The sequence below is a fragment of the Gavialis gangeticus genome, unplaced genomic scaffold, assembly GCF_001723915.1.
Source record: "Gavialis gangeticus isolate Ggan-Ray unplaced genomic scaffold, GavGan_comp1, whole genome shotgun sequence".
Taxonomy (NCBI): domain Eukaryota; kingdom Metazoa; phylum Chordata; order Crocodylia; family Gavialidae; genus Gavialis; species Gavialis gangeticus.
The window spans coordinates 189006387-189020131 of NW_017729022.1; the positions used below are offsets into that span (position 1 = coordinate 189006387).

General features: G+C 45.2%; 1 protein-coding gene across 9 annotated transcripts in view; it reads left to right on the forward strand.

Moving 5' to 3' along the window:
* The window catches only part of CCDC88A (coiled-coil domain containing 88A), a 248444-nt gene that overhangs the window by 68409 nt on the left and 166290 nt on the right, over positions 1-13745 (forward strand). For all 9 annotated transcript variants that reach the window (XM_019516673.1, XM_019516675.1, XM_019516676.1 and 6 more), the window contains exon 4: positions 13227-13296. In XM_019516673.1, the coding sequence (XP_019372218.1) occupies positions 13227-13296 (70 nt within the window). The remainder of the gene's footprint in view (positions 1-13226; positions 13297-13745) is intronic.

The window sequence follows — 13745 nt, forward strand, 5'->3', positions numbered from 1 at the left end:
CATGCCCCCCCCCCCCCGCCCTTCCAGGGTGCAAGCAGCAGGAGCTGCGTCCACCTCATGAGCCGCACCTCCTTCCCACACCACCCCCCTGCCCCAGCTGGGCAGTGCCTGCCCCCTCCCTCACTGCGGGTGGCATTGATCTGCCCCCCCCCCATGCCCCTCCCCTCTCCTTCCGACTCACCAGCTGGAAGCAGCTCTCCAAGCTGCCAGCTCTGCTCCATGCTGTGGTGCAGCATGGGCATTTATCAGCCAAATTATCGGCACCATAGGACTGATATCCGATATAAACAATTTTCTTCATATCAGTACCAATCTGATATTGGACTGATGTTTTGTGCGCCTCTAAAAATTAATTACTTTTTTTTTTTTTTTTTTTTTTTTTTAAAAATTATACTAAATAGATCACTGTTTGAACCTTCTTTAGAAATATATGTAGGTACTTGTGCATGTGGGAGGGGTGTGGTTGGGAGATGAATGCTGGGTGTTTGTGGAGAGGTTTGTGAAGGTGTGGGTGCGTGTGTGAGGTTTGGGGGTGGGTGAGGGTATGGGAGTGTGTGGGGTTTGTGAGGGAGTATATTGGGTTTGTGGGTGGGTATGGGCTCCTCCACCATGTGCCCCCCTGCGCACAGCCCCCTCTGTGCACACCACACCCTCCCCAGTACAGCCCTATGTTGTCACACGCCTCCCCCATGCACAGGCCCTTGCCACATGCAGCCCCACTGCACAGCCTCTGCCACCACATGGCCACCCCCTCCCCCCCCAGCACAGCCTCCACTGCCGGTAGGCCCTCATGCTGACCCTGGCCACAACAAGCAGAGTCCACAGCAGCATGCAGCTCTGGTGAATCCTGGGAGCTGCACATGGTGGCTCAAAGCCAACCCAGTTTGGCCGGCTGGCAGGCACCTTTAGGTCAGACTGGGCTGGCTCTGTGTCAACATATGGCGCTCATAGCACTGCAGGCAGGAACCATGTGCAGCTCCAGGCACTGAGCTGCAGCCGTGTGCCACCAGGGGCTCTGCCTGCCCTGGTCAGCAGTGCCCTGAGGGTCCACCATTGGCTGATCCAGCTAGTGGTGGGGGCTGTGCACCATGGGGTGGAGGGGTGTAGTGGGGTGGCCCACACCCAGCCACGAACCCCACACGCACCCCCATGTCCACCCCACTCTCCTGCAGGCAGTAGCTCCCCTTCCCACTCACCAGCTACACCCTGGGAAATGATATGATATTATGTGATTATGTGCAGTCATACATTTTCCATGCAAAATTACATGGGCACGTAATTGTGTAATTCCCTGGGGTGCAGCTAGACCTTTCCCTACTCTGTTTATGAAAGTTACATGGTCCTTTTTTAACCAGTAAGAAATAATTATTGCATAAAGCTGCCATTAGTTAATGTACTTTCTGCAAGACCTTCAGTGCAATAGATAAAAGTACAAGATTCAAAATAAACTAAATTGTAATAGGTTTTCTGAGTATCTGTCACCTTTTATAGAGATTTGATGTTTCTTACGGTATCATTTAGCCATAGCCAGCTGTCCATGGTATATACTCTCTGGTTTGTAAATTGCCAGGCAACCTGCAACAACCTGGAGTTGCTCTAAATCCCAATAACTCTGGTCCAGAGGAACTGAACCCAGTTTTTAGATTTATATGTATTACCCTCTTCTTCAACATTACAGTTAACATGTATTTTCTGGATGGATGTATTTCTGTCAGTTTATAGATATAAACTACAACTAAGTTACACAGCTACAGAAAAGCATGTTATATGAAATCTATTTTGGAGTCCTTGCAAGTTCACTTGTGAAACTTCTTTGAAATGGGAATTGTTTTATTGATGAAATGTGGTATGAGAAGGATTCAGATTTTTGTCTTACTGTAATAGGGACTATGGTGGCATCTGTCAGTAAAAGCATCACAGTTCTTCTACATGTCTTTCTTACTGTCTAATCTTATTGTTTTCTACTGTCACACACAAAATGAATTGGCAAGATTAAGAACCATGTCCACAAAAGATATTTAGGTACCTATCTTTTTATTTCAATGAGAATTACACACTTAAATAGAAATTAAGTGCCTAAAGTCTAGAAAATTCTGATTCAGGTGATATTCCCCTAACTCCCATGTTCAGTAGCTACTGATGCCCCTTTCCTCCAAGAATTTGTCCAGTCCTCTTTTGAATCTGGTTAAACTGTCAGCATCTACATCTTCTGGCAATGCATTCTGCACTTTACACAGTGTGTGAAAAAGAACTTTCTTAGTTAGCTTTAAACTTACTACTTACTAGTTTCATTTTATGACCTCCAGTTCTTGTATTGTGAGGGATCATAAAGTAAGTCCCCATCTACTTCCTCTTCACCATTTAGTATTTTGTAAACCCCCTGCAAATGTTCCTTTTCTAAACTGAATAGGCCTAGCTTCTCTGGTCTTTCATATAGAAGTCCCTCCATATCTTTAGTTATCCTTGTTGCCCTTCTCTTTGCCTTCTCTGGAGTGCTTCCTCACTCCTACCTCTGAAAGGATATACTATAATTGGAAAAGGTACAGAGAAGGGCAGCAAGATTGATGAAGGTCATGGAGAAGCTTCTTGAAGAGCAAAAACTATGCATAAATAGGCTGAACTTCTTAGCTTAGAGAAAAGATGACTGAAGGGACATGGTAGAAGTTTATAAAAATAATGAATGGTGTGGAGAAATGAAATGGGGATTTATTTATATGATCATCTCTCACAACTAAAGCTAGGGTGTAGTGACATTATTAAGAAGCAACCATTGATGCTTTTGATGATGATGAAGTGAATGTCACCACACTCGTATATTGGAAACATGAGGGCCAGCAACAGGTAGAATGGTCAACGTCAGTAAGACCTTAGGTGCCCAAAGGAGGACCATAAGGGCATTCATAGATGATGTGGTCAGCCATCTGATCTTGGGCGCTGCAGCTGCAGCCAGCATTGCTGGAGAGGCCTCAAGAGTGCGTGCTTGCCTTAAACTGCCCAATGGTTGTTCTGAGATGGTTAAATGCAGTCTGGGCCCTGCAGGGCAGCTGCCATCCTGAAGGACAGAAGGTGCTTTTGGGACTGAAGTTCTTTAGCTGCAGTTCTTGTACAGCATATTTCCTGATCCAGTGATGGCACGTCACTTACAGCATGCACATCCCATCTGAAGATTTTGATGAGCTTATTGGCCTGAGTGGAGAACATGTTCCAAGTCTTCTGGTGGTAGTTGGTTTTCTGGCTTGCTGTTACTAAGTAGGCTGCAGTGCAAAGACTGGTCTGGATCTTAGGCTTTGAGGGTTAGTACAAGGGTAGCGGCTTATCTTTAGATGTTGGGTAGTGGGGAGGGGATGCCTGAGAGGACTGGTAAGCAGTGAACTGGGGTTGGCATTGGTAATGGTAATGGTCCTCATGATGGTGTTATGGTTGGAATCCATTAACCTAGTGTGAGTGCTTTGGCCCCATACTGGTGCATAGTACTCAGCAGGAATATATGCAAGTGCCAAAGCAGAGATGTGAAGTGTTTGGAAACTTGCACCCCAGGTGGTGTCAGCAAGGCAACAGAAAGGAGCTCCTCTTCTGTTAACCCTACCCTGGACCCCTTCCAGATGCTGGTGGTAGGTAAGGTCCAGCTTGACTCCTAAATAAGTAACAGTGTAACAGTGTTCAAGTGCCCGGTTGCCAGTCTTGACTTTTCTCTTTCTTTGCTTGGGTGTTAATTAGGTGGAAGGCTGTTGCCACTGTTTTAGTGAGGCTGAGTTGGAGACACCATTTATGGAAGTAGTTGGCAAGGGTATTCATATTTGATGTAAAAGCAGATTCAATATCTTCCCATTGCTTACTTGATTTGATGAGAGCCAGGTTGTTGGCATAGCTATACTTCTTGGACTGGGTGTCAGGCAGGCTGACAGTGTACACTTCAAAAAGCAATGGAGAAAGTACTGAGCCTTTTGGGACACCATTCTTAAGATTTCTAGGGCAGCTTTCCTGGCCATCAGTGGTCTTAAGAGTGAAACCACAGTTCTGAAGCATAAGCATAATAAAGCTGACGATTGTTTTGTCAGGTATCATTCGGAGGAGGTTGTAGCAGAGGCTATGGAGGCAGTCCATCAGGATAGCATCAACTTTTTCCCCAGTCTCAAAGCTCTCTTCAGTGTCTTGAGTAAGGAGAGTTAACTGCTCCACTGTTGAACTTCTGTGTCTAAAGCTAGCCTGCTCCTTAGGCAGGTGCGGATCAATTATGGGGTAGCCTCTGGCATAATCAGGTGTTCCAGTAGCTTGAATGGAACTCACAGGAGGGAGATAGGTCTTTAGATCTTTACATTGTCCTTGGGCTTGTTAGGCTTTAGGACTGCAATGACTGTGGTCTTTATCCAAATACGAGGGATCTTGTTGCATTTGACACAGTTGGAGATGAACTCATGAAGCCAAATGATCATCATCTCCCCAGAGTTACGAAGAAATTTAGCATGTATGGCATCAGGCCCTGGTGATTTGTTGGTCTTTAAAAGCTTAAGGGCTGCCTTCATTTCCTCAGTACTGAATTCTCCAGGCAGGTATTGGGACCATGAGTCATCCAGAGGGGTTTGACTTTTCTTTATCTGCCTAGTGAATTCCTTGTCAAATTTGATCTAGCGGCCATTATGCACAAGTTGAGCTGCAATGGCATCAGCTTTGACTTCACACTTGCTTATGCTTTGTTTCTTTTCCCTGAGCTGGTTTGCAGTTTGTATAAGTTTTCAATTTTTCCTACCTGGCTTTGCGGAAGTTCCACCTAAGTGATGGTCTGCTGCTAGTTGATGCTACAAAACTTAGATGTACAATTAGCAATGGCCAGTGTAACTGGGAGCTTCTCCAGCACTCATCTGGTAAGCTGACACTTACACTTGAGAAAGCCAGGTCAGAGCTGGCAGTTATTTGCTATCTTCTTTATTCAAAGCTGTCAGGTTCTTTGGAGTCAAATAGCAGATGCAAGTTGTTTGTTGATGCTCAGTTAACCAAGAACTCTCCCCATCAAGATTTATGTTCTTATACCCCAGTCTGTGTGCTATGAGTTGAAATTGCCAGCTGCAACACATGGGTGTTGGATTGGTGGCAGCTGGGCAAAAGATAGAGAAGTTTCTGGAGTAGTATACACATTGACAATGGAAGTGTCACTGATTTTGATAGTGAGCCACTCAATGTTGTCATCTGGTGAGGAAGCAGCTTGGCACCACTCAGTGTAGTATCTCTTCTGACAAAGACTGCAAGTCTGTAGGTCTTGGTGAGAGTAAAGGCAGCCAGATTAAAACCTTGCAGCTCTAGTCTATCAGGTGATTCACAGTGTGTTTTCTGCAGGAGGATGACAGCTGCATTGTAATGTTCAGCAGCAGTCTGAGCAACAGACAGCTTAGCTGTGCTGCTTCCTTTGATGTTGAGATGTAGGATGGTAGACAGATTCATTGCCTACCAGCAGTGTGGGCCCAGAGGCTGTAACCACTCACCCTAAAAGGGGCACTGTGCTTGGTGTGAGAATCCTGCTAGCAGTCCCATAAGCTGCTTGGCTGGTAGCAATCTGAATGCTGGAGCAACAACAAAAGTGCAGCATTAGTTTCCCTCAAGGAGGTACTGACTGAGTAGACCATGAGAAGGTCGCCACACAATACCCCTTTTGGTGATAAGTGTAAGACTGCTTAGTGGTCTTACTAAGTGGTAAGACTATAAAGGAAAAATATTTGACTGATTGTTTAACCCTATCAAGATTATGATGTAGTTCTTACATAGTGAGCTATCTACATTTTTGTAGTAAGAAACTTGACATTAAACATTTATTTAATCTTATATTTGTCATACAGCAAGCTAAAGTAGGTACAATTTTCACTCGGAATTTTTGTAACATTATTTCTTCATTATAATAAATATAAAAAATCAGTTTTATGCATTTAAGTATGGTATGCAAAATATATTTTCAGAATTTGAAATGGGTAACTACGGATAATTAGCTTTCATTAGGAATTGCCTTGCAGCTGATAAATTAAGTAGGTGTTACTCTAATTTCATAGAACCTCCCCTTCCCCCCTTTTCCTTCCAGGCAGAGAATGAAAAATTCCTGTGTAGTATTTTTTTTCCAAAGTATTTTACTTTTGTCTATCAGCAGTTGTAGAATCCAGTAGATACACAGTGGAGCTGTTGTGTGAAAGTGTATTATCTATATTTTGTTTATATGTAAAATAATTGTTAGTGTTGGTAGCTCATCACTAATGTCATCAATTAGTAGGAAATAAAGTTTGTGTGCACAGACAATAAAGGGAAAGAATGTAACAAGGATGTTGGTTTTAATATCAGTTTTCAAAAGGTATTCATCAGTAAAAAAGTTGTTATATCTTTTTTTCCCTTTGAAGCAAAGTTACATATTTTACCTAACTTTCAAAACAACAATAAGCTCAACATTTGTTTTCTTTTGGAATTTTATGTTAAAAGTTAAGCTTCCTTCCCCCCCACCCCCGGGTAATGAGTCTTTCTACTGTTGTGTTTCTTCTTTTACCACTTTAGAGCAGTGGCATTCACCCTTTTTAAAAAAATGTCAAAGCTGAAAATCAGAAATGAGCTGAGGGTCACATAGGAAAGTATTATGGTTTTATACTTTTGTATATTAATTTGAATTATTTTAATATTAGAAAGAAAATGTACCCTTTTAGTCATTTTAGGCTTATTAATACAAAGGAAAAAAAATCAATATTCTGTAACATTATTTTAAATATGCTGATTTAATATACAGATGGAGACTGCCCAGCTGGCAGGTACTATACCTTAGCTTAGCTCCTTGTGCTCCCCAGTGTCCTGCCAGCGTCTTCAGGGGCTGAGGTGGTATGGGCTTTTGATTGACTGCCCAAAGATGGCAAGTTTGAGGCCATAGCAGAAGCTCTCACGGCATGGCCTGTCAGATTCTAATGGATCTGCAAATTCTGGTAAATACCTTGTCACAAGGATACAAAAAAGGAAGGACCTGCATCTTCTGAATAGAGAATTGTTTGCTTTGAGAACATGATGGGTGTGGGATTATGCTCTGTCCCAGAGCAGTGGGGCTTTCTTTGAAACAACTCTGCCGTTTTCAGGTGCTGTAGCCGGTCCTGTGCTGTGCCATGTGGGTATGTGTGCATGGGACTGCCAGGGGCAGGTCTCTGCTGATTTTCCCCTTCCAGCTGCCAAAGTTTTCACAGGGCTCTGGAGGCCAGGAGCTGAGCATCCTGCCACTTGTTCCCCCCCCACAGCAGGGAAACGAGATGATGAATAGGGGCAGCTGGGAGTTGGGATGTAGTATCCCAAAGAGACTTGTGGACCCTGTCACCAAGCATTTTAGTTGTGAGAAGTGCTGAACTATATCCATATCTTTCAGCACCTGTGGTTTTGCTGGAGGTGAAAATTCATCAAAATCATCTTCGCCCCCTTGATTATCCATGTTTTTCAGCTTGAGCTTGTTTTCTCTGATCTTGTGGCAGCTGCAGCACTGAGTAATTCCCTATTAGTTGGTTGTTCATACAAACAAATCTCTGTCCACAGCCATAGCAGCTTCAAGGATTTTTATCATGTTGCCAGGAAGTGGAACATCATTCAGGGGGTCATCAAATTGGTCCATATCCTTGTTTACTTTTCCCCTTGGCACAACAAATTTACTTTGAAAAATTGTTTGCAGCTTATCTTGCCTTGCCTTAACAAAAGATTGAAGACAATCTAGAACATTTATAGACTTCAGAACTTTCTGAACATCTATGTTAGGGCTCATGTGAAAAGCAACAGTAACCTGGTTTGCAGTGTTTGGTTGGTAGTGTCCCTACACGTTCTTATATGTATCTTGATTCCTAGATTGTATCAAAGATGCAGAGTAAAGCGGACATGAATTAGAGCTGAATGTTCGTGAAAACCATTTCTTGGGGATGTGGACACATTTGTCCAGTAAGAGGCAGTATGCAGTAGTTTGAGCTCAGGATGCTAAACTGATAGTCCCACTTTTTAAGATGGTTGCTAGACAGGTCATTTCTCATTCAAGCATTTGCTGAACTGTTTCAATTGAAGGGAAGCTTAGATCATTTTCAAAGGATATTACTAGGATGTTTTGACTGCCTAATTATGAGTTGTGGGCATTTTGATTTTTCTATCCGTGTTAGCACAGATTTAACGTTTTCTGTATTCTTCATGAAGTTTGTTTTCATGTTATAGTATTTTTTTTAAAGTGGAAAAGAAATAAATGGTTGAATTCAGTTTTTGGCCAAGATCGCAGATACATAACTTGCAGATATATAATAAGACACATACATGTAATTATAATAACCATATACTGCTTACTATATACTCGTATAACATGTCATGCTTAATTATAAAAAATACATAAAAAAAGACTATCTTTTCTGTAAAAATTACATGATTCTTGGGCCTTGTAGTTCTGTATTTGCTAAAACTTTGGGAGCTCTGTTTCAAGCTATGCTTGACTGAAGGAACTGAAGATTTTTACACCTTGCTTTTACTATTGTCTCCACTGAATCATTCACTTAAGGCAGTACTTCTCAAATTTACTTGCCCTTGGACAACAGACAGTGAGCAATTTATGCACTGTAGGCAACATCATGCTTTGCTTTTCTTGTAGGATAAATATTGTTAGAAAGGCTTGCATGCAGTACATTGCTATTGAGGTACGGATTGTGGGCCACTGAGTTAATATTAAGTATGACTTGGGTCTAATAATATTTCCTTTAATATTAACCAGTTGAGGTCTAAATTTGATCATTTCTATGCTATGTGGTGAAAATGTATCCCACTAGGGGCATAGATAAAGCAAATGTTCCCATGATATTTAACTGGCAAAGTTCCACCTTTAGTAAATAACATCCTTTTTCATATTTGCTGCATGAAGTGAATTAACTTTTCTCATTTTGATTCTTAAACACTATCAGTTGCTATATTAAACATAATTAAATACCTTTTGAATGTAGGTCGGAATACCTGTTTTGTATTGGGAACCAGTATTACACATGTGGCTGAATTGGTTAAGCTTAGAGCAGTGGTTCTCAACCTTTTCAGAGTCAGGGCACCCAACTTCCACTTTTCTGAATGTGGCAGAACCCCCAGCTGAGAATCACTGTTGGTGCTGTCTCAGCTTACCTCGTTGCTTTCAGCCAGGTTTTGCTGCCTCTGGATGGAACTGTCCATCATGCCTGCTACACAGCCAGCCTTAGAAGAGCTGTGCTATATGTATATAGTCTCCCTGCATTAGGGCCCTCTAATCAGCCTAAAACAGGCAGGAGCTGCCTTGTGCTGTGTAACCCTACCTGGTCTGGCATCCCCTACGCTCCTCCTGGAAACAGAAGCAGAAGATATACTGTATTTACTTAAAGACAAGATGGGGATCCTGGTTTTCTGTGTTTAAAAATGGTACATTCTGTGATTTTTAACCCCCCCTGCAAATTCTCTGGTTAAAAAGCCCCAAAATTCTCTGGTTAAAAGCCCCAAATATACAATTAAAATGAAATGCCACTATATAGAGAGAGGTGTGTGTGTGTGTAATGCTAAGTACCTATAAACTTTAGTATTTGATTTTGGGTTTTTTATCATGGAAAATCAGAGCTCCTCCTGCCCCCTTCGCTTACCAGGATGCAGGTCCAGGCCCTTCACTCTCAAGTCACAGCCACTGAGCCCTGCCAGTTCCCATCACTCCCCACCCACAGCCCCCTAGCCCCGGCTCTGCTAATGCCCCTCTGTACCCATATCCCTCTGCCCCTCCAGCTGCCAGGGCTACAAAGCCAGAGCCCTGGGTCCTCAGCCTGCTGCAGCAGCACCTGAACCCAGCTTCCCTGCTCCCTCCCATGGGTGGCACAGCCGGAGTGGAGCCTGTGGGGAACCGGGGGTGTATGGGCTGCCTACTGCAGGCTCAGGCTCCCAGCCCTGCTGCACTCCCTGTGGGATCTCCATAGCCCAGTGGGCAGGACCCAGTGTGGTAGGGTAGAGTGGGGTCAGGTGGGGAAGCTTGTTCCTGCCACTGGGAGCCCTATGCTGCCATGGTGAGGCCCCCCATGCCTTCCCAGCAGCAGCGAAGGGTACAACCTTGCACCATTACCCCCGCTGCTGCTGGGCAGGCAGGGGGTGCCTCACTAGGGCGGTGTGGGGTTTGCAGTGGCAGAGATCTTTCCCACCTGGCCCACTCTGCCCTCATGCTCTCAGTCACACTGGCTGGGCTATGGAGGCCCTAGGGGGAGGGCAGGAGGGCAGCCCATCCCTGCATAGAGGGCAGCCCATCCCTGCACCACGCTCAGATCTGGGAGGCAGGTGCTCCCCTTGGGAATGTATGCAGCAGCAGGGAGCCAGCCTCTTCCGCCCCCTGACAAGCCACCTCCGACTCCATCCCACTCCCCGCTGGGGCCCTGCAGCTGCACATTCCAGCCCTGAGGCACAAGCCCCATGTACTGCACCTGCTGGGCAGTAGCCCCAGCCCCATCCAACTTCCTCCCTCCCTTCCTTCCTCCCTCCCTCCCTATGGGGCCTTCATCCCCTCTCCTCCACTGCCACACTTACCTATAGGAGCTGCTTTCAGGCTGCCTGACAGCCATGTGCATGTATGAGCTTGCACATGCATATGGTACCTCCTGCCTGATTGCCCTCCTCCCACTCCCCCCAGCCCCTTGCAGGCTGCAACTCTGCCAGCCTACAGAGAGCTTTTTGCAAAAGTGGAAAATCTGCATGTTTCTCCCTTAAAATGAAAAATCCATGTTTTTCTCAGTTAAAAGGGAAAATCTGCATTTCTTCTATGAGAAATGGAAAACATGGATCCCTGAAGATGATGCCCCAGTAATTTGGTTCAATACAGTTTTGCCTCGATTTATGCTGTACATGCGTTCCTGGAGAACAGCATATAAATCAAATTCGTATAAAGCAAACCCACTTTACAATGTAACAAATAGGGGTAGGTTCCCATGGCGGTGAGGGAGGGAGTGAGGCTGGGACTAGGGAAAGGGTGTGGGGAGAGGTGCTGCTCCCAGGGATACACAAGGCAGCAAAGCAGAGGGAACAGAGCAGAACTCACCCCAGCCACGGCTGCAGTAGCCCTGGGAGTGGCCGGTGCCAGCTGCCTGCAGCCACTGGGCTGCACCATGCTCCACCTGTCCCTACTCACCTCTGCTCCTGGGCTGCTCTGTGCCCTGGTGTAGGCGCCTGGTGTTGACTGCTCCCAGGGCTGCTGCACCCAGGGCTGGGGTGAGTGGGGTCACGGCCCTTTGCCCTCCCCCCACAGACATACCTGCTTGAGTGGGGGGGGCATCTATGCTGATAGCATAAGAGTGAATTTACCTTGCATTTAATGAATTATGGGTCTAAATATGCTCATCACATAAGAGTGAATTCGCATATAAAGAAACCGCATAAATGGAGGAAAACCTCCATTTATATGGAAGATATATGGAAAATGTATAAATTTGTTATAGCTTTCCGGGTATAGAAGCTAAGTATTGGAGGGTTGTCTTGGATCTCACCGCTGCCTGTTACAGCCTGTTACAGGGAAAGCAGTGGCTGAGGGTGGGGAGTGTGTCAGGTTGGTCCCCTTGCCCTCTGCCCTGCTCACTTCTTTCTCCTGCAGTCTTCCTTCCCCCCCCCGTCACCTGCTCCCCTCCACCCCCAAGTCCCCCAATCTCTGCCTCTTTCCCCCACCAGTTCTCCCCTAGTCACTGCCTCTTCCCCCTCCCTCCCCGCCTGCTCCCCCAGTCTCTGCCTCTTGCCCCCCAATTCCCTAGTCTCTGCCCCTTTCTAGCCCCCTTACTGTCAGATGCTGCTTGGATTGCTCCATCCTGGAGCACAGCATGTGGAAGCTCAGCTCTTGCCTAGCCGTGTAGCAATGTTGGTGCTGCTGATTGGCCAGGCAGGCAGTGCAACAGCATCAGCGCTGCTGACTGGCTGGGCAGGGGAAGGAGTTTCTATATCAGAGGTGGGCAAAATGTGGCCCATGGGCTGGATGTGGCCCACCAGGCCATCCTGTCTGGCCCGTGGGGCCACTAAAAAAATTAGAAAATTAATATTTATCTGCCTCTGGCTGCCTGTCATGGGGCCCTCGATGGCTTGCCAAAACTCGGTAAGTGGCCCTCCACCCAAAACAATTGCCCACCTCTGTTCTATGTGCTCCACACCCAGGAGAGACCCCAGCCCAAGCTGGAGCCCAGCAGCACATCACAGTGAAGGGGATGGATGGGGGAAGCAGAAACAGCAGAGGAGAAGTGGAATGGGGTGCAGGAGGCTACTGTGATCCAGACTCTGGCTCTGACTTGGACTCAGGGCTAGAGTCAGAGTCATAGCAGCTGTGTGCTCCCACCTCTGCTTGGTATATGAATGTAAGACAAGGGGCTGTTTCCCCCCATGCTGACTGGGTGAGGGAACCTCATCTTATATTCAGATAAATATGGAAGTTCTATCTGTACCTGTTTCCGGGAGGAGCATAGTAGGTGCTAGACCAGGAAGCCCTGCACAGCATAGCACAAGACAGCTTTACTGCCTACTTTAGGTTGATTATGCAAGGTGAGTGCACAGGGTGGTTTTACTTGGTTGCTGATGCCATGACACCCCTGAAAGGGCCTTACAGCTCCCCAGGGTGCTGCAGCACCCCAGTTGAAAACTGCTGGTTTAGAGAAATCAAAATATGACTAAAGCTCCATAGAGGGTGATTCTGTTGTGGGATAAACACCTGGCACAGGAGAAAAACTGTTCTGTCTCAGAAAAACTGGATTCTGCCTAGACGGGGCATCTGCCCTGATTACAGACTTTGGTGCCTAATGGTCACTGTAGTTGTCAATGTGAAATCCTTAGTGTAGACAGGTAAGGCCAGAATCCATATCAGTGCAGCTTATTTCTGCTTTAAACCAACCTAACACCCTTGTGTTCTCTGTCCCCCAGTACAGATAGTGGCTTAATTTGGCATAGGACCAGTACACTGGCTATGTAGTTTCTAGCAGGTTAGATAATTTTCCTTTGCCTAGTGGTTCCAGCTCCGCAGCCAGCAGAGAACAAAGTTTTTATGGATCTTGGGACTCTGCAATAACTTTTTATAATAAAGCCTGTATAATTAAGTCTGCAGTGTGTGAACTGAATTTGAATCAATTAGTACTATATTATTTAGTAGTTATTCTTATTTTACTAACTTCTGTTTTAAAAGTACATAGCATTTGCTTTTGAACTTGGTTCAGTACACATTAATAAAAGGTTTATTGTATTCATTTTTATAGGAGACTTTGCAGCAGTTGATCATGATGTCTTTGCCAAATGTCTTAATAATTGGCAAAAATCCCTTTTCTGGTAAGTAATTAACATTTTTAAATTAACATAAAGAAATAATTTGATGTTAGTTTCATAGACCATTTCAGTCTTGCCTGGGCATCCAAGTTAGAACTTGCTAAAGATGTAGAGATTAATATTGACATGCACATATATCTTGTATCATGTCAAGGTCTGTTTGCCACATATAAACAGAGCATGGGCTAGGAGGTCACAGTTTCCCTGAAAGTCCTTTTCTTTACACTGATGGACAGACCCAATCCAAATATGTAGCAATATAAGCTTTTTGTGGCTGCTACCAAGAGGACTTTGTCCATTCACAGATATAGAATAACTGAAAGCTCCTCTTTGAGATAATGTCTGTATACATGTTCTGCCATGAATATGTGCTGCCTTGTTCTGGAGTCTGGAGATACTTATGCCTAAATCAGCAGACTCCTGTGCTGCTTCTGCATCTCCCCCCCCCCCCC